The sequence below is a fragment of the Colobus angolensis genome, unplaced genomic scaffold, assembly GCF_000951035.1.
Source record: "Colobus angolensis palliatus isolate OR3802 unplaced genomic scaffold, Cang.pa_1.0 Scaffold220, whole genome shotgun sequence".
NCBI lineage: Eukaryota > Metazoa > Chordata > Mammalia > Primates > Cercopithecidae > Colobus > Colobus angolensis.
Window position 1 is genome coordinate 1,031,183 of NW_012115378.1, and position 22,595 is coordinate 1,053,777.

General features: G+C 35.6%; 1 protein-coding gene across 2 annotated transcripts in view; it reads right to left on the reverse strand.

The window, feature by feature from the left end:
- Positions 1-22,595, reverse strand: part of KIAA1328 (KIAA1328 ortholog) — a 404,498-nt gene extending 381,903 nt beyond the window's left edge. The window contains exons 1-4 of one of the 2 annotated variants that reach the window (XM_011943646.1): positions 22,517-22,589; positions 17,661-17,696; positions 16,651-16,793; positions 7,227-7,321 (exon numbers count right to left, since the gene is read on the reverse strand). In XM_011943646.1, the coding sequence (XP_011799036.1) occupies positions 7,227-7,321; positions 16,651-16,793; positions 17,661-17,696; positions 22,517-22,574 (332 nt within the window). In that variant the 5' untranslated portion in view covers positions 22,575-22,589. Of the gene's footprint in view, positions 1-7,226; positions 7,322-16,650; positions 16,794-17,660; positions 17,697-22,516 lie in introns of both variants that reach the window. The other variant, XM_011943647.1, reaches the window with a different exon arrangement.

Consider the following 22,595-nt stretch of genomic DNA (forward strand, 5'->3'; position numbering starts at 1 on the left):
TTATCAGATTGAGGTATGATGGTGCTTGTGGTTAAGTAACTCTTATTTTAGTAAATAATGGCTCCACAGCCCAAGAATAGTGATGTTGGCATATTGTTCTTATTGATCTATTTGATTATTAGTTATTGTTGTTAATCCCCTATTGTGCCTAACTCATAAATTAAACTTTATTATAGGTATGTAAGTATAGGAAAAAATATATATAGGACTTGGTACTATCAGCAGTTTCAGGCATCCACTGAAGGTCTTGGAACATATTCACCGATAAGGGGAGACTACTGTATTTAGAAAAGCCTAGAGAATCCTCAATAAATAAATAAATAAGACTATTACTGCTAATAAACAAATTCAGTAAAGATTCAGAGTATAAGATCAACACACAATAGCCATTTGTGTTCCTCTGCATCAGCAATGAACAATCTGAAAGGATATTAAGAAAACCATCTCATTTACAAAAGCATCAAAATGAATAAAATACTTACAAATAAATTTAACCAAAAGGATAAAAAACTTATGCACTGAAAACTATAAACACTGCTAAAAGAAATTACACAAGACCTAAATATCGAAGACATTCCATGCTCACAGACAGGAAGACTGAATATTGTTAAGGTGACATTGACAGGTTTAACACAATCCTATCAAACTGCCAACTGCCTTTTTTGCAGAAATGGAAAAGCTGATTTTAAAATTCACATGACAATGTAGGGGATTCCGAATAGCCAAAACAATCTTGAAAAGGACAAAGTTGGAGGTCTTGTACTTCTTGATTTCAGTGCTTACTACAATACTATACTAATTAAAACAGTCCATTAATGGCATAAGGACAGATATGCAGATCAATGTAATAGATCTGAGAGTCCAGAAATAAACTTGTACACCTCTAGTCAATCAATTTTTGACAAGAATGTCAATACCATTAAATGGGAAAAGAATAGTCTCTTAAATAAATGGTGATGAAACAAATGAATTTCCACATGTAATAGAATAAAGTTGGAACACTATGTCTCACCATATACAAAAATGAACTCAAAATGGACCGAAGTTCTACATATGGGATCTAAAACCCTGAAATTCTTATAAGAAAACATGAAGGTAAATCTTCATGACCTTTGATTTAGCAGTAGTTTCTTATACATGATACCAAAAGCAATTATCAACAAAATAAAAGTTAGAGAATTTAGATTTCTCTAACTTTTCTTTTGTACTTCAAAGAACACCACTGAGAAAATGAACAGACAACCCACAGAATGGGAGAAATATCTGTAAATCATACATCTGATAATGATCTATCATCCAGAATATCTAAAAAACCAGTTACAATAACAACAAAGAAAAACACCCCCAATTTTTTTTAAGTGGGCAAAAGATTTGAATAGACATTTATTCAAAGAGGATATATAGAAATGGCCAAAAAGCACATGAAAAGATTTTTCAGCATCATTAGCCACCTCAGAAATGTAAATCAAAACCACACAATACCACTGCATATCTACTAGGATGGCCATAATCCAAAAAATGGTGGCAAGAATGTGGAGAAACTAGAATCCTCACACATTGATAGGAATGTAAGATGGTTTGGCTGTTGTAAAAATACTTTGGCATTTCCTCAAAAAGTTCAACATGGAATTACCATAAGACTCAACAATTCCGCTCCTGGGTATATACAAAACAACTGAAACACATTCTCAAACAAAACTTGTATTCAAATATTCATGTAGTTTAAATAGCCAAAAGGTGGAAACAATCCAAATGACCATCAAAGTATAAATGGATAAACAAAATGTGGCATATCCACACAACGAACTGTTACTCAGTCAACCTTGAAATTATGCTAATAGAAAGAAGCTGGACATATTAGGCCCCATATTCTGTAATTCCAGTTAGAGAGAATAACCAGAGTCAGCAAATCCTTAGAGACAGAAAACAGATTAGAAGCTGCCAGAGTCACAGGGGAATAGGAAAATGGGGAGTAACTGGTGAACAGAGTTTCCTTTGGGATTACGGAAAATGTTCTAGAACTAGAAAATGGCGATGGTTGTACAAAACTGTAAGTATACTAAATGTCACTAATGATCAATTTATGTCATGTGTATTTTACCACATTAAAAATACATACATACTATTTTCACTTAAATGATGTGGTAAAATTCCTGGCTATACAAAGTAGAACAGTGGTTACTAGGGGCTGGTGAGAGTGTTGGAACCCCCGAAAGAGTCCCGCTCTGGGCAGGGGTCGCCGCGAAGGACCACTCAACACCGAAATCACAGCAGAGAGACACTTTTATTTCTAGCGCGCTAGGGTCCCCCGTGCACAAAGATGGCCAAAGGACCCCGAGCGTTGGTTACAAGCCGCTTATAAAGGCAAAACACCACAAATACAAACAAGGCGCGAAATTCAAACAAAGCTTTAGGGTGCGAGATGATTGGGGCTTGCCATGGCCTGAGCAAGGTGTCTCGCTCTGATTGGCTGGGGCTTGTACGCTTGGGGGGGTTTTCCTGGAATTGTTTTTCTGTTTGAATTCCAGGAACATTGGGTGTGTTGTTTTTCTTAACCCATGGCCTAGGTTGTTTTTCTTAACCCATGGCCTAGGTTGTTTTTCTTAACCCATGGCCCATTTCAAGAGGAGTAATGAGAAGTTGTTTAATGGACATTGAGTTTTACAGCAGATGAAGAAGTTCTGAAGACTGGTTGCACAACAATGTGAATGCACTTACCACTACTGAACTGTACACTAAAACACTGGTTAGAATAGTAAATTTTATGTATATCTCACTGTAATTTTAAAAATTAAATTAAAATATAGTAATACATTTCATGAACACTACAAATATTTCTGATGATACAAATATATTTAACAAAATAACAGGTAATCAATTCAACAGAGTAAAAATAAAAATAAACAAAACATGACCAAATGAGGCTTAAGCCAGGAACACAAGGTAAATTAAACATTCAAAAATCAATCAATGTAGTTTACCTCATTAATGGAAAAAAGGAATAAAAAAATTACATGTTCAGCAATAAAAGATAAAAAAAATTGACAAAATTCTACTCCAATTTATGACTAAAGATAAAAACTCTCAATAACTAGAAACAAAACTAAATTTTCTCAATTTGATAAAGAACATCTATTAAAAAATCTACAGCTTACATTGTACCTAATAGTGAAAGCTTTAAGATCAAGAACAAGAAAAGGCAAAGATGTCTACTCACCACTTTCATTCAACATTGTACTGGAAGTACTAACCAATGCAAAAAGGCAAAAAAAAAAAAAAGCATCTATGGATTGGAAAGGAAAAAAGCAAAACTTTTTATTTGTAGATGACATCTTTTATGCGCAAAATCCAAAGGATTCTACCAAAAAGCGACTGTAACAAGCAAATTTTAAAAGGTTGAAGGATACCAAGTCAATATATGTTAAAAAATCTATTTTTTCAAATGAGCAATCAAAAAATTGAAAATCGAATGTATAATAAAATTTTAAATAACACCATTTACAATAGTATAAAAGCCATAAAAAAAACTTTAGGATACATATAACAAAACCTGTAACCTGAAAATTACATATCACTGCCTAGAAAAATTAAAGAAAATTTAAATAAATAACTTTTTGTGAATTGGAAGACTCAATAATGTTAGTTTTCTTCAAATTGATCTGTATGTCCAAAACACTTCATCTAAAACTCCAGGAAACAATTTTCTGTTAGAAATTGACAAGCTGATTCTAAAATTTACAATGAAATGCAAAGGACCTCAAAGTCAAAACAATTTTCAAAAATAAGAACAAAGCTAAAGGATTTACCTGATTTTAAGACAATACAAAATTAATCAAGTCAGTGCAGTGTTGGCATAAGGATAGACATATACATCAGTGAATGAAACAGAAAGTCCAGAAATAAACCATGCATATATGTTCAATTGAGTTTGACAAGGAGGCTAACGTAATTCTGCAGGAAGTCTTTTCTAACATAGAAAAAAAAAATCTTTGCAATTTGTGATGGGCAGGATTTCATACACAGAGCACTAAAAACATGGACCACGAAAGGAAAAAATTGATAAATCGAACTTTGTCAAGATCCAAAATTTTATCGAAAACATTAAGATAATTATAAAGGAAGCTGCAGACTGAGAATAAAATGCGTATTTGACAACTCATGTACAGAACATATAAAGAACTCTAATACCTCAATATTAAGAAGAGAATATGATGGGTGAAAAAAAGGGGAAAAAGATTTGACAGACACTTCACAAAGGAAGAATGACACATTAGTTACATTATTATAATGTGATTATCACACCAATAACCACATTAGTTACCAGGGAAACAGTAAGTAATTCTACAAGAAGAAACCACTATATTCATTAGAAGGGCTAAAATTTAAAATGACAATACCAAGAGTTGATGAGTATACAGAATAATGGAACTCACATAAGTTGCTAGTGGAAATGTGAATTGGCACAATCATGTTGGGAAGCGGTTTGGAAGTTTCTTACAAAGTTATAGACATACTTAACATATAATTGAGTATTTACTGAAGAAAAATAATTATGTTCATGCAAAAACTTGTACATGAATGTTTATGAAAGCTTCATTCATAAAAGGCAACAATCTAAAGAACCCAAATGCCCATTAATAGATGACGAGGTAAACAAATTAAAGTATGGGCATATGATGAAATACTATTCAACAATAAAAAATGAACACTCATACACAACAACTTGAAAACAACTAAAAACATTATACTGTAAAATAAGCCAGACACAGAGGTCAAATATTGTATGATTTCACTTACATGAGTTACCTAGATTACTCAAATTTATAGACACACACAGAGAAGTTATTACTAGGGGCAAGAGGGAAAGGAGAAGGAGGAGGTATTATTGAATGGGTACAGTTTCAGTTTGTGATGATAAAGTACTGGAGATGGATGGTAGAGATAGTTGCACAGCACTGTGAATGTACTTAATGCCACTGAACTGTACACTTAAAAACGGTTATGATGGTGAATTTTACGCTAGGTATATTTTACCACCCCCCATCCAAACCATTAGGTAGAGGGAAAAAAGACAGTAAAAGAGTATATACTGTGTGGCCATTTATGTGGTGTACCAGAACATGTAAAACTAAACTATAATAATGGAAACGATATTAATGGTTGCCTGGGATGTGGGAGAAAGGGAAAACTAACTGGGATGGGGGAGAAAGGGAAAATAGACTATAAAAGGTCTAGAGGAAATATTTGGAGTAACATAAATGCTGTATATCATGAAAAGGAAATCTTGTATATCTTACATTTGTCAAAACTCATTGAAATCTACACTTAAAATTGGTTCATGTTATTGCATGCAATTTGCACTTTGACATATTTATAAATAAACAGATTGATAAGCAAGCAAGTATGCTTGATAAAAAAATAAAATGCAACAGAGTAGAAAATAATATAGACTATTCTTTCTAGAAAAAAGGTTATGTCTTGTAATGCAAAGAAGGCAGTGACTAGGGGGAAATATATAAGGAAAGGAGCATTTTTAAGATAAAAGAGACATAAGTATATTTAACTATTTCAAACCAGATTGAAAATTCAGAGGGAAAAGAATACAAAAACTGGAAATGTTTTGTTGCCACTGCTTTATATGAGATTCTGTTCTCTACATTCCCATGTCAATCGAACAGTCTTACAAATAAAAAAACAAAAAAGCGAAGAAAACAATTTCAAAGTATGAGTAGACAAAAGTAGACAAAGTAGACTGAAATATCCAATAGAGGAAACTCAGCAAATTTTAAGAAATCAAGAACACATTATTCCCATATACTTGCATGTTAACAGTAAATATAGTAATAATGGGATTCTTTAGCAGTATAAGCAGATTTTTACTAACACTGGCCTTGTATTAACACACTGACCTTCTACAAATAAATTACAAAAAAAGAAAACCTAGTATATTTTATAGGAAGTAGAGGGTTATTAAATACCAAAATGACATGCTCTAATATTTCAGGTATTCTCCAAGCTTGGCAGCTCAAACAAAATGGGTCAGCAGGACAATAATGGCAACTTAGGACCATTAACAAACAGAGTCAAACAAATAGCAATAGCTTTTCAATACCATCAAAACATATATAATAACTCCTCATCAAAGGACTTGTTATGTATTAAATAGCCTCACAAGAACATCATCTTCAAATACTGAGGATAACAATGAAATGTTTTCCCAATAAAAGAACACTGAAGTTAATGAAAACTACTTTAGAAAGTAGGACAGCCAAAAAATTCTAATGAAAGAGATCACTACTTATCTCAGGTAGCATATCAAATTCAGACTAAGGCATGTACTTTGAATTCTCACACCGTTTATTCTGGCTTCCAAAACATCACTTCTTTATAGTCATCTTTGATATCCATGATTCTATGATTTAGAGTAAGGTAATTTTTTAACTTCAGTCTTTTTAAAAGCCTCTACAAACTTTATGTCAAGGCTTCAACACGAAATATGTTCAAAACATATCTAATATTGTTATCTTTATTTGCAATTCAATGACAAAAAGTAGTACTATTTTATCAACTTTTATCAACTTTTATGGTCTCTCTATAAATTTAACTTTTACAATTTATATTCATCCATTTCTCTACAGATACCTTCATTTATTAAGTACTTTTTAAGACCCCCAAAACTGGGGATGTATATCTGACAAAGAAATTACATGTACAAAGTAGATGTGCCTCATACACATCATTAATAAACTGGAATAGTACTCCCAAAGAGCTAAGAAATATCATTATTAAAATTCAAAATCCATTAATTGAAAAGCATTAGGAGTTAGCAAGGCAACAATAGTCAGTCTTGGAAGTGAAATATTTTTTCTTCAGATGCTGACGAAAAATCAAAGGTAACTGCTATGCCTCTGGTTACAACAATATCAACCTACTTCAACAGTAGTTTCCAAAACTTCCCTTAATAGAGGACTGCTACAAATCTTTGCATCAAAAAATTTGGAAAGTTAAGTAAATAAGAAAATGTAAATTGGAAAGTAGTTTGCTTTTGATGCTTGTTTTTTAACCTTTTTGGGGGGATTCTGGCATCACAGAATGTCTTTTTTCTAAAACTCTTTGCTACCATAAGATCATAGATATTACGTCATCAAAATATATTTGCAATTTTCTGTTTTCAATCAGAATTGTCTTTTGTATAATAAGTCATTTCATATAAGGTTTTATCTCACCTGGCCAATTCTTTAATTAAGTTTGCAATGCGTCTTTTGTCTTCAAGACATAAATCCTTCAGTGATGCACTCTTTATTTCTCCCCTGCAGGAATTCTTAAAAAAAAATAAATAAATAAAAAATTTAGTTACACTTTTTCTAAAGCCAACTTTTAAAGTCTTTTCAAGAAACCTAGGTTCAAGGTGAAATTTCTTAGATATCTTTTATCTGGTGGAACACTATCTACCTGTTTCAATTTAAACCTACTGTGAACTAAAAACAGGCTAAGGAACTGACTGTCCACTAGGACACTTCATGAGATTTACACAGAGAAGCAAACAGAAAGAAACTAAACGCAGATGTCCCCCACTTAAATACTAGGGTGTATTAGGGAAACAACTTTCCCTTTGTGAATGTCATAGAAACAAACACTCAACAGAAGATACTGAGAACTGTTATTACGCCATAGTCCCCACGTTGCTTAAGGGTATACTAACAGCAGCAGAGGCACCAGTTACTAAGCATTCAAAATATCCTAATGTTCACCCCAAAGACTACTAAACCAAAGAGTAATAATAGCAATAGCTAACAATTACATCTAGTGCTCACTGCATGCCAGGAATATCATTAAGTACTTTGTACTTACTATTCCATTTTATTTGCATAACAATGCTATTGAGTATTAATAGTTATTATTCCTATTCTACTTTAAGGGTACATATCCAGGATTATAGCAATTACACAGCAGAATCAAGACTCAAACACAGGTTCCAGAGTCTATGCTCTTTAAATGCCATATTATTCTAATCTTTTGTGCTACAAAGTTTTCCCCGGTACCTCAGCATCATTAAGAGGAGTCCTTAAAGAGACATAAACTCAGGAAGTCATGAAGGAATCGTAGGTGACATGTAAAAGGAAGGAGCTACAACCTTTGGCATTTGCACAACCACCAAAGTTAAGTTAGTCCAATTACCTCGGGTAGCCAAGAATAACTGAAAACCCCTAAAGTGAATTCTGGAAATAGTAATAGCCGAAGGTGGGAAAGAGAGTAGGAAAAAAAATGGAGAAAAGAAGATAATAATACAATAAGTTCAGTTTTAGAAATGCTCAATGTAAGATGCCAGCAAGCCATTCATGCAGAAATGTCTAGGCAGGAAGTTGGAAAGGTAGGTCTAGCTTTCAAGCTAGAGAAAATCAAAAAGATTTAAAAGTCAGTTGTATGGTATTATAGACAATGTTGAGATTTTTTTATTATTCTTTATACTTTTCTATGTTTTAAATTTTTCATTAATAACTATGTATTTAAAATTAAGAAAACAATATTAGTATTTTATTTTATTTTATTTTTTTTTTTTTTTCTGAGACGGAGTCTCGCTCTGTCGCCCAGGCTGGAGTGCAGTGGCTGGATCTCAGCTCACTGCAAGCTCCACCTCCCGAGTTTGCACCATTCTCCTGCCTCAGCCTCCCGAGTAGCTGGGACTACAGGCGCCCGCCACCTCGCCCGGCTAATTTTTTGTATTTTTAGTAGAGACGGGGTTTCACCGTGTTAGCCAGGATGGTCTCGATCTCCTGACCTTGTGATCCGCCTGTCTTGGCCTCCCAAAGTGCTGGGATTACAGGCTTGAGCCACCGCGCCTGGCCAATATTAGTATTTTAAAAATCATCTACAAGTCCAAGAAAATTGGCATTTGATTTTAATTTCAATTTAAGTAATTGGATTTTAATTTAATTTAAAGTGGCATTTGAAAGGATAAGTGGAGAATCAGAAGCATATAACATTGTAGGAGAAAACAAGAAAGAAAAAGTTTCAAGAACGGTGTGGGTTCAACAGTGCTAATGATCAAAAAAGACAGATAGACTGGAGGAAGAAGGTAATGGATTTGGCAATGGAAGAAGTTGCCGATAACCCATGAAAAGGCATTTCATTAGTGATGTACTGAGTAAAAGAACAAAAGAGAAATCTTTGTACCTAGGCAAAAAAAGTTAGCGGCATTGTGTTTACAACAGCAAAAATCTGAAAACACAAATGTCTATCAACTAGAGAATAGTAAAACTGTGGCTGGCATATTGATACAATGAAAATCTAGAGGTACTAGTAGCTATGCTACTAACTTTTCCCCTCAAAACTACCCTTCCATCCTCTGCTTTGAGATGCTAAGGCTAAGACTCTGGAAACACCATTTCTCCTTTGCCACCTGGTGCTCTCTACCAACACAAAGAACTAGATGAAGACCAGGAAGAAAGAAGGAAGGATATTTCCTTCCTGTTACTGACAGTGTCACCCCTGAGTTCCTTACCCTAGCAAGTACTGCTGATTCCAGTTTGCAATTTTTTCCAGCCCTTACAGAACCAGCCTTTATCAGGCCTCCTCAGGAATGTCAGTACCAGCCAGGTTAGTGTCCCATCACCAGAGGTCCAAGTTGCAGCTTTAAGGGGCCCCTCCTCTAAGCTTTTAAGTTTCAATAATTCCAACTTATTCTGCCCTCTCATCCAGTTCTAGAGATTGTGGTTGTCTCTTACAGTTACTACTTTCATGCTACCTTAATGTTCCCTTTTTGCCTTTTTGGTTCTCTAGCATTATTCAACAATTTTTTCTTTAAATATTCTTTAAATATTTAAAATATTCTAAGTTAAAATAACTGACTAAACCCTGAGACATCAATGAAAAGAAATGAAATATAACTACATACAACATAAAGAAATCTCACATAACATTGTAAGAGCCATAGAGGGAAAAAAAAAAAAAACCAAGAAATCTCATAAACATAATATGAAATAAAAAAGCAAATCATACAATACAAATGGATATGAGCTCATTTATATAAAGTTCCAAATATATATGAAATTAAACACTGTTCCAAAAAAAATGTATTTACACTATAGGACAGGGCTTGGTAAACCATGGCTGCAAGCCCAGTCTGGCCCACTGCCTGTTTTTGTAAACAAAGGTTTATTAAAACACAGCCATGCTCATTCATTTGCATATTGCTCATGGCTCTTTTAATGCTACTGTGGCAGAGTTGAGTTGTTGAGACAAATATTATGGCCTGCAAAAGCTAAAGTATTTACTATCTGTCCAATTTACAGAAAAAGTCTGCCAACCTCTGATATAGAAAAACAAAAGAATTACAAACATAAAGTTCAGGATAGGAATTACCAAAGAAGAAGACATGATAAGGAAAGGCCACATATCTACAGTCACTTGACTGAGAACAACGGCATCATTGCAATTCAGAGGAGAAAAAGAATCCTCTTCCCAATAGATGGTGTTGGGCCAATACTGAGTCTATTGACCCAATACTGGCAGTCTATGGGCCCAACACCATCTATTGGGAAGAAGATTTTTTTCTCCTCTGAATTGCAATGAACTGTGACCCTTACTTTACACTACACATGCATATTACTTCCTGATGAATAGTAGGCTTAACTGTGAAAAATAAAGCAATATGGCCACAAAAGAGAGGAACTTGCTGCAGAGTATAATCAGCTAACAGCCTCCAGTTGCCAAACCTTCGGGATCCACTGCAGTGTTCATGCCAATGCCAATGACTGGGAACAGTACAGACATTAGAACTCAGCTATTTCTGATCCAAATGGCATCCCCAAAAGTCAGTACTTGCTCTGGGGTTCCTCACTAGCAAAATGGACACTATCTCAGATTGCACGGCAATCTGAAGTCTGAGGTTCTTCCTAGTCAATCTTCCTTCTTTCCTCTCCTGTCACAGGTGCCAGACTGTAGTGAAATCTGAAAACTCCCCTTTTCTATTCCTGCTTATTCTACTCTTTATGCTTTATAGGCTTTTCCTTCATTAAATCTCTTCCATTTATAATTCCATCTTGCGGTCTGCTTCCCAGAAGACTTGAACTGGTCTAATTACCACTGTGAAATCCTAATGAATTAAGGATACTGAACATCAATACCAACAAAGACTACATGCAGAAAAAAATTACAAGATGGCCGGGCGTGGTGGCTCACGCCTGTAATCCCAGCACTTTGGGAGGCCGAGGTGGGTGGATCACGAGGTCAGGAGTTCAAGACCAGCCTGGTCAACATGGTGAAACCCTGTCTCTATTTATACAAAAATCAGCTGGGCATGGTGGTGCATTCCTGTAGTCCTGGCTAGTTGGGAAGCTGAGGCATGAGAATTGCTTGAATCAGAATCCAGGAGGCAGAGGTTGCAGTGAGCTGAGATCACACCACTTCACCTAGGCTACAGAGCGAGACTCTGTCAAAAAAAAAAAAAATCTCAAGACATGTTCTTCAATGAAAAAAAGGAAAAAAAAAGCACATCACCATTTCTAGTCTTAAGAAAAAGCATACACAGACACACATACCCCCTATGTAGGACATCCTCTTCTAGCCCAGATGGAGTAACAGGAACCAGATTTACCCTAGTTTCAGAAAACAAAACAAAAACCTGACAAAAGACAGGAAACAATAGTTTTCATTGGATAGCAGGCAACACAGAATTATGATCACTGGAACTGCAGAGGCAAACAAGGTGAGCCCTACAACTGTCCCAGCTAACTGCTGTGGAGAGTTTTCAGGGCTAAGGTCGGTAAACCCAGACAGAGCCCAGCAATCTCCCTGAGTTGAAAAGATACAGCTGGGAGTCCAGGAAAGCCAAGGTTTCTAGCGTTTGCAGGGCAAAGTAATGGCAAGGATACAGCTGTATAGGAGAGCTCCAGGGATCTGCATAATCCCTTCGCGTCAGCTACTGAGCACTGACCAGCATATGTATGTGAGAAAACTACTCATCCCAGGGAAAAAGTCGAAAATGAACAGTGGAAACAATGTCTGTAGCTAATACAGCATAGGAGAACAGTCTGTTCCCACCAACTAGAGTGGAAAACCTTGTAATTTAAGGGGCATCAGGAAGAGTATTCAAAAGGGTATGCCCTACAATGGGCAAAAGTACCCCTATACTAAAAGCTGCTCTGGCACTACCTTTAAAAGCTCAAAATCAAGCTTGGAAAGAATCAAATTACTTCCAAATAACTTATCACTGTCTCAGAACCCAAAAAGGCAAAATGCACACTGTCTTGTGACATCTAATAAAAAACAACCAAGCAGGCAAAGAAGCAGAAAAATACAGCCTATAATTAGGAGAAAAATTGCTCAATTGAGACCTACCCACAAATGACTTGGATGATAGAACTCATAGTCAAGAATATTGAAACAATTATTATAACTGTGTTCCATATGTTCAAGAACCTAGAAGAAAGTATGTCAAGTGCGACATGGAAGATGTAAATAAAAATAAGAGACCAAAACTGAATTTCTAGAGATAAAACTACATTGTTTCATATGAAAAATACACTGCATGACATTAGTGGCAGGTGAGACATTGCAGAAGGTTAATGAATTTGAAGACACAGCAACAGCAATACAAACTATCCAAGGATAAAAAAAAAAAATTAATGAAAAAAATATGAACAGAGGATCAGAGAGCTGAAAGGGTAACTTCAAAAGGCCTAATATTTTGTAACTAAGGTCACTAGAAAGAGAGGGAAGCACAAAAATATCTGGAGAAACAATGGCTGAAACATTTCCCAATTTGATGAAAACTATAAACCCACAGTTCCAAAAAGCTCAACAAACCTCAAACAAAACAGATACTTAAAAAATTACTCCCAGTTAGGTTGGGCATGATGGCTCATGCCTGTAATCCCAGCACTTTGGGAAGACAAGGCGGGCAGATAACGAGGTCAGGAGTTCAAGATCAGCCTGACCAACATGGTGAAACCCCATCTCTACTAAAAATACAAAAATTAGCCGGGTGTGGTGGTGCGCGCCTATAATCCCAGCTACTCAGGAGGCTGAGATAGGAGAATCGCTTCAACCTGGGAAGCGGAGGTTGCTGTGAACCAAGATCGTGCCACTGCACTCTAGCCTGGGCAACAGAACAACATTCTGTCTCAAAAAAAAAAAAAAAAAAAAAAAATTACTCCAGTGTATACTGTAACCAAATTGCTCAAAATCAGTGATAAGAAGAAAATCTTAAAAGCAGCCAAATTTAAACACACACACACAAAAATAAAGAGGAATAAAAATGAGAGCCAACTTCTCAAAAACAATACAAGCCAGGCAACAGTGCAACAACATCTTTAAAGCACTAAATGAATAAAACTATCAACTCAGAATTTTATAACCAGTAAAAATATCTTTTGAAAAGAAAAGAGAAATAAAGACTTTTCAGGCATACATGAGCTAAAAAAAATTCTTTCCTAGTATACCTGAACCAATGTTAAAGGAAGTCTTTTAGGAAATCTGGATACATACAAAAGAATGAAATCCCGAGATTTCCAATTGTAATTACATGAGTAGATTTAAAAGACTTCTGGTGCATTTGTAAAATTTCTTTAAAAGGCAATTAAAATAAAATGCATCTAAAATGGAATAAAGGCACCCAATAAGAATATATAAACTATCTCTATTCACAGACAACTTCATCTTATATAGAGAAAATGGTAAGGAATTCACAAAAGAACTATTGGATTAGAAATAGTTTGATAAAGTTGCAGGATACAAGATCAATTCACAAATCAACTGAATTTCTATACACTAGCAATAAACAATCCAACAGGGAAATTCAGAAACAACTGTGTTTCTAATAACATCAAAAAGTATAAAACATTTGCTGACTCTGTAATGCCTACAGAAACAGAGGGACCCAAAATAGCCAAAACAATCTTGAAAAAGAAGAAGTTGGAGGACTTATACTTACTAATTCCAAAAATAAAAATATAAATCAATGGAACAGAATACAGAGAGTCCAGAAATAAACCCTTGCACTTATGGTCAACAGATATTTGACAAGGGTGCTGAGAAATGCAAAGGGGAAAGGAGAGTTTTTTAAACAAATGCTAGGACAACTGGATAGCTACATGCAAAGGAATAAAGTTAAGCTACCACCTCACACCATATATAAAAATTAACTCAAAATGGAATGAGAACTAAATACAGGAGCTAAACCTTTAAAACTCTTAGAAAAAAATGTAGGCACAAATATTTGTGACCTTGGATTAGGCAACAATTTCTCAGATATGACCCTGAAGCGAAGAAGACAAAACACTAGATAAATTGAACTTCATCAAAATTTTAAACTTCTGTGCTTCAAAAAACACCAATAAAAAAGTGAAAAGGCAATGCATAGAAGGAGAAAAAATATTAGTATCTGATAAGGGACTTGTAGATGGAATTTAGAAAGAACTCATAATTTAACAGAGCAAAGACAAGTAACTCAGTTAAAAAAGGATATGACTAGATATTTGTCTGAAGAAGATATACAAATAGCCAAGAACCACATAAAAGCATGCTCATCATCACTTAGTCACTAGGGAAATGCAAATCAAAATCACACTGAAATACCACTTCACTTCACACCCACTAGGATGGCCATCCTCAAAAAACACGGACATAAATGTTGGCAAGAATGTGAAGAAATCTGAATCCTCATACAGTGCTAGTCAAATGTAACATGGTGTAACCACTTTAAAAAATAGTTTGGAATTTTGTCAAAAGGTTAAACATAAAATTACATGACACAGCAATTCACTTATAGGTATAGACACAAGAGAACTGAAAACATATGTCTAAACAAAAACTTGTATATGCATGTTCATGGCAGAATTATTCATAATAGCTAAAAAGTTGAACATGCCCATTGACTGATAAATTGATAAACAAAATGTATACTCAGACATAAAAAGGAATAAAGTAATGATACAGCATAGATGAACCTTGAAATCATTACGCTAAATCAAAGAAGCCAGTCACAAAAGGCAACATATTATATGATTTCCTTTTACATGCAACATCAATAACAAGCAAATCTATAGAGACTGAAAGCAGATTAGTGTTTGCTAGGGGCTGAAATGACTAGGTAATGAGGAGTGCCTGCTAATTGGTATAGGGGTTCTTCCTAGAGTGATAAAAATGTTTTGAAAATAGACTGTGGTGATGGAGCCACAACTCTGTGAATATAAACACACACAAAATCAAAGTAATAAATCACTTAAAAGGGTGAATTTTATATGCAAATTACATCTCAATTTGAAAAAAAGACAGTTAACTATTTAAAGCAAAAGTAATACATATTTTGGGGTCTGTGCATACAAGTAAAATGCATGACAACAATATCAAAAAAGTCAGGAGGGGAGAAACAAAGTACAATGTTGAAAGGTCCTTAAACTATAGGTGATGTGGGAAAGTATCACTTGATAATAGGCTATGATAAATTAAAGATGTATACTATAATCTCTAAAGAAGCCACTGAAATAATCCAATCCAAAGTTACAGCCAATAGGACAAAAATATGAACTTAATCTAAAAGAAGGCTATTGTTCAATGTAAATCAATCATTATGTGAAAAAACATTTTTAACTTTTTTTGATAAAAACTTGCAAATTCAACTATTCACACCCCAGTGTGAAGTGAGTACACTGGTACAAGTAACATAAAGTAGGCCTTTTGATTCAATCACAGTAAAATCCTGTAGTAATAAAAGACACACTGGAAATATCTTTGAGAACATAATTCACAGGCTGAAAAAAGTTTTCTATAAAAAGTCTGACAGCAAATGTTTTTAACTTGTTGGCACGCAGTCTCTGTAGCAAGTCTGCCATTGTAACACAAAAGCAGCCATAGACAAGTATGTAAAACAATGAGCACAGTTGTATTCCAAAAAAAAAGTTATTTATAAAACAGGCAGGAGAAGGATTTGGTCCACAGGTTATAGATTCCACAACATTTATATACATGTTTTGTGTAGACATCCTAGTGAGTGTGAAGTGGTACTGAACAACTCTGGTTGCAGAGGGTAAACATAACAAAAATTAAAGTAAAATAAACAGGTCAGATAGGACATGTGCCAAAGGAATGCACAGATACTATTAATATGCCCAGACATTGATTTGTCCCTCATCTTTACAAGTGACAAATCAATAATGTGGCATAGTAATAGTAAGAAAGATAAAGATATCATAAAGATTCAAAAGTAATAATCTTTATGATACTATTTGCCAACTGAGGGAAATAATAAGGGCTAATTTTCTTTAATAATGTATCTTTCTTATGTAAAAGGGTTCATCCATCAAATAAATTCTTGAATAAAAATCAAAAAGGATGCCTAATTAAAAAAGCAATTCTTGTCAGTTTGATTTACTAATGCCACACAGATCAGAAGGTAGTTCTTTTGAGACATATCAAGATAATACATCATCACGGCTAATGCTTAAAGCAAGTCATATGTTTTGGAGCAAAACCCTTGAGTAATCTAGATAATTTAGGCTCAAACTTGGCATCATCAAAGGATCCTGGAATCCCCTGTATCTTTTAAGAATGTTTATCACCTAGTATACTTCCAAAGGTTCTTCTACTCTTTTTGGTTGGCACTCATAAAGACTGGAGAACAAGGAAAAAAAAGACTAAAAAAATACTAACCTGTTCATCTACTGAATCTCCTGTGCCTTTTAAGGACTCCATAGAGATTGAAGCATCAGTCGCCCTGGAAGTCTTAAGTTTAACATCAGCTTTTGGACTTGTCAGCTTGTGTCTTGATCTGACATTTCCTTCAGTAGAAATGCCTAAGGATTTCCATTAAACAAGATTTCAAAATTATACCTTATTATCTTAAACCCTCCCCCATCACCTGCTTCCTTGGAATCCTCTACTTTAAGGGACCTGATGGAAGAAACTCTCTTTATATTTTATAAACTTAATTTTAAAGCTCTTAATATATGAATCATAAAAAGAGTATGTTTTAAAGAAATACACTAAAGATTGAATTGAAATTTGTTTTTATTTTTATTTTTTTTAAGAGACAGGGTCTTCCTATGTTTATCCAGGCTGGATTCGAATTCCTGGGCTCAAGCAATCCTCCCACCTCAGCCTCTGGAGGAGCTGGAACTACAGGATCAAGCAACCATGTCCAGCTTAACTGAAATATTTGTAAAGGGTACTATTAATGTTCATAAGTCACATTAAAACCAATAAATTACAATATGCCAAATATACGTTAACTTAGGGGAAATCTATATTTTTCACCCTATATGAAGGTACCTTTAATAGTTGCTTTACTACCATCTAGTTACAACCATTAAACTCAAAGTGTCTCTTACATATACCCTGTATCGAGGAGCGGTCATACTTTTCTTTGAAATATTAAATTTGGCTATTATTTGTAAAAGAAAAAATAAGAGAAGAATCTTTTGCCCCTTACCACATGAAATGTTCTACAAGTTCGTTAAAAGTTGATTGGGCCAGCCAATCCCAAAGATAAGCCAGTATTTCAAACCTTAATAGGGCTATGCCAAATATTCAAAAAACAAATTTTAGGTTTTGATGTACTGCTCTGCATCCAGTTAGTTATACCTGCAACACTGTTGCTTTATTTTCTTCTAACATTTAAGGACCAAAGTAAGTTTCCCAAATTTTAACATAGAAAATCATACCTGGAACGTACACTACTGATTGTTCTTCATCAGAAACTATGTAGGAGAACATGAAGGAAAATACAATAATATTATCTAGCCTCCAAATGCCATTTCTGTTCTGTATAACTCTTATAATTCATAATTTCTTTTGACCTAGGAATTTATAACTAACTTTTAAAAACAAAGTTAGAAAGCAAAGTAATTGAATTAAAAACAAAGTTAGAAAGCAAAGTAATTGAATTAAATGTAACAAAATTAATATTCTCTAAAAGTTCACCTTTATATATTTACAACTATACGTCTTATAAAAATCTTGGAAGGTCTTGTTCCATGAAACTTTTATCCACTCTCAAGTGGGTTACCCTGCAATATATACTCCACTATTAGGTTCCTTTCCTTTCCCTTTCCTTTTGTAAACAAAAAGTTAAGTGCTCCAGTTTGGTCATATTGGGGAACTGACAATTCTGAAGAGTAAATAATTTCAAGATGGTTTTTAGCTTTGAAGAAAAAATGCTGAGGGCAAGTCAATCATGCAAACACAAAGACATTATTTAATCTTCTACAGTGCATTCATAAAATATCCCAAGAAGCGCTACTATTTAAAAAGTAGAAGAAATTTAAGACAAAAAGAACTATTGTGAATTTCAAAAGGAGAAATTTAGAAAGGCTATGATTATAACACACCATTTTCAACTGTCACCTTGATCCAACTGAACTTTTCCTCTCCCAGAATTATTGCAATAAGCTCCTAACTACTTTCTGTCACTTCTGGGCATGTTCCCTTAACAGCTTATTTTTTTACACAGTGGTTAGAATAATCATTTTAATACTTACGTCATTTCTAATTTATATTAAAAGCCAAAGTATTAACAACAGCCTACCATGCTCAAGATCTGATCCCTATAACTTGTTACATTTCTGATCTCACTCCCTACTACTATTCCTCTCACTCATTCCTGGCTTTCTTAAAACTGTTAATGAGCTATGCAAGCTCCTACCTTATAGCTTCTGCATGTATGATTTATTCTACCCAGGAAGCTCTTTCCCCAAATATCTTCATGGCTCACTTTAGGACTTAATGTCACATGTCATGTCATGTCATCTTCTGATTGAAGCTTTCACTTCCTAACCATATAGGTACCTGAAATTGCAAAACTCTCTCTTCCCAAAACCTGCCTACCTCCCCTACTAACTGTCTCTTTCCTGCTTTATTTTTTCTCCACAGCACCAATAATCACTGAACATATATTTTCCTTATCCATGACCTGATCTCATCTCACTAAAATGGAAGCACCAAGAAGGTGATGATTTATGTTTTATTTTGTTCAGTGTTGTACCCTCAAACATAAAAGAATGTCTGGCTCCATCTATGAAAGAATAAAATTAGTATTTATTTAATTTTATGAGGCATTGTCCAACAACCTTCAATGTTATTTTTCTCTGATTCAAAATATGCAAACAAAACTTTTTTTTTTTTTTTTTTTGAGACGGAGTCTCGCTGCGTTGCTCAGGCTGGAGTGTAGCGGTGTGATCTAAGTTCACTGCAACCTCCACCTCCCAGGTTCAAGCAATTCTCTGCCTCAGCTTCCCAAGCAGCTGGAATTACAGGCACCTGCCACCACGCCCAGCTAATTTTTTTGTAGTTTTAGTAGAGACGGGAGTTTCATCATGTTGGCCAGACTGGTCTTGAACTCCTGACCTCGTGATCCACCTGCCTTGGCCTCCCAAAGTGTTGGCATTACAGGTGTGAGCCACCGCAACCGGCCAACAAAATCTTTTACTTTCAGCTACATCCATGCCAAACTTCTTTTCGAATATATAAAATTCTAAATACCCAACTTCAATTTTTTTAAATAAGGATATCTGAAATTGCCTCCATCCTTTCTAATAATTTGTAATGTATTTTCATCTCATTATATTAAGAACCCAAATATTTACCTCCTTCAAATGTAGAATTTCCCAACAAATGTATATTTTATGGGGAAGTCAAACAGACACATTATATACCAAATGCATAGTGGGCCTACTAGTGGGTCATTGCTAGATTACTTATAATACCTAAAACAATGTACATGCTATATAAATAGTTAAATTGTATAGTTTAATTTGGTTTTTGTTGTTGTTGTTGTGTTATTTCTTTTTTTTTCTTGAATATTTTCCATCCACATTTCAATGAATCAGCAGATACAGAGGGCTAACTGTAATTAGAAACCCAGGCAGAAGTGGTAGAGAGGAAGATGTACCTCTATTCCAGACCTCCAGGATTTGAAGGAAATAAGCTCAGTACTGCCCATTCTACTCTAATTTGCTGAGTTTTACCAGCAATACATGTATATGTAATTACTTTCAACCACAGAGACTTTCTGGGCTAATGTATTATTTTCACCACAACATAAAGTCTTTGTTTCCATTTGAAAACTCAACAGTAGAGATTATATTGTTATGTTTTGACCAAGTAACTTGCAGTTCATATTTTTTAATATCAAGTCCCTGATATTGCTAATGGTAATACACTTGAGTGCATTTAAGCAGTCAAATTTAGGTACTGCTGAAACACTAACTCATTCTGACATTACTAGGAACTGTAACGAAGGTCAAAGGCAACTTAAACTGAAGGAGCATATTTTGCTGAAGATTTAACCCATAAAATGACAACCCCACACACTCATTGTTTACATATGAGGTACTAAAACATACCTTATGCAAAACAGCACTGCTGAATCACACTGTGCAGGAGATGCATAACTCACAAGAACAACAGTTAAAAAAAAAGCGGGGGCATTCAGTCACAGATGATCTGTCCTCTCATGATAGAAACATCAAGGACTAAGAAATCTCGCCATCACATTTCTCTAATTGTTTACGTGAAGTATTGAAAATCTTTTTTCAATAATGTGAAAAGAATACCAGATTATAGGTACATACTTTTTGGTCGTTTTCTATTGAAAATTCTACTATAAAGTCTCTAGGGTGGTCTGGGAAATAATCAATATGACAAAGGGATCAAGATCCAAAGACATGTAGCTAAATCAAATGATGAATAACTACCATTATGCTTTTCAGCAAATAGTAACAAATTTACATTTGACATTGCTTACAGTGACATTCTCTATAGAGACTTAAAATGAAAATATCTGAGGCTCGATGTTAACTGGTCATTATGTGGAATAGCCTGGGGGAAAAGGTGACACTAGTAACCTTGCAATTCCTGTCATACATCTGAATTAGATCTTATAGGATATAATCACCACCATTTATCCCCTGTACAATTTCAATTCCTCACTATTAATGAGAAGACAAATATTTTACATTAAATGTTGGGAGTCAGAATACAGGAGATAAGGGAGTACATATGACTTCTACATAAAACAGGGAGTGATATAACTACATGAGTAAGTGAAAGTACTGGGTGTGAAGACCAAAAGCATAAGTTCAGTCCATATATCTATTAATTAACTTATTCAGTCCCACTGCAATAGCTTGTTCCCCCCAACCATTGATCCTATATTTGAACAATACCATAGGATGCTATAAGCTAATAATCTTCAAGTATCTCCTCCATCACAAAATCCTGTCAATGCAGAAGCAGCGTTTCTTGAGAAAAGACTTATCCCAATTTCCTAACTTCCTAATTCAGCCCAGTTGTCCACAGTGCACATATGCTCTTCTGATAGGTAAAGGAAAAAATGTTTAATTTGCACACTGCACTAGTATGCTCTCATCCACAGTGTATGTACATGATTTCATTTCCTTTTCACCAACCTATCAGAGACAAATGGTAATTATGTCTAGTAAGTGCAAACACTAAACACGAGCAGCACAGAATACAAACATATCCCTCTCTCTACACATGACACTAATCCTAGTAACTCAACAGAGGAGTTGATAACACAGTTTTGGAAGTTTCACCGGGAGCTAAGAAGAATGCCCAAAGAGTGATTCTGCCAAAGGTGACAGCAACGCCTCAAATAAAGCCATCACCAATCCTAACCAACAGAAAAAGAGCTGCCTCTGCAAGCGCTCAGTAACACTGACTGCCCTCCCTCTCTCAAGTAACCACTCTAAGGAACGTGAAGTAAATTATCAGGACCAAAGCTCAAGCGATAAGAGTCTACCTACTCCAGGGAAAGAAACACTCCTGTCACACAAACATCTCATCACTGCCGCTGAACTGGTAATACTACCACTGGACTAAAAAGTTCCACTGCTTCTCCACCTCACAACGATCCAAGAACTTCAATGACTGCCAGTGACCCACACCCTACACGTAAGTCAGCAATACTTGCAGGCACAATGATTCCCATCTTACGCAGTAACCAGCACCACCAGACCACATCCCAGTAACCAAGCTCCAAACCTTTCCTAAAACTCCAGTATTAAAATATATCATCACTGGAGGGCCTTTGAAGTCCGACAAGGTCCCGACTTGTTCCTACCAACACAGACTAAGGACAATCCTAAATTAAAACAAAAAGGCTCCCTGTCCAGCCAACACCCACTCCTCCCTTAACCTCGAGCTCGTTTCGCACAGTCAGCGTGGGGGCACTCTGAGAGGGTGGGCAGAGGGACCTCGGAGGGCCCTCCCAGCTCCAGGCTGAGCCTGGACTCTAGGCTATCTTTCTCGAGCTCACCGCTAGTGAGGGCTGGGAAGCATCTGCGCCGTGTCCCCGCACCTGGAGACAGTACCAGTCTCTAGGCCACCTAACACCCAAGCAAGGGGAAAGCCCAGCACCTAGACTGAGGCCGAGCAGCACGTCCTCGTCCCCGGGGTTAGTTCGGAGCTTCTCCTCCGCTCTCAGACTGCCACGCGACGGCTCGCCCCTCACCGCCCCGTGGAGGGCGCCGGCGCCCCCTGTCAGGCGGGCAAAGGATACAGTCCCGGCTCCAGAACGCCGCGGCACCGGGGCGGGAGGGGCCCGCCACGTCCGCCATCTTGAAACAACCGCCACTCGG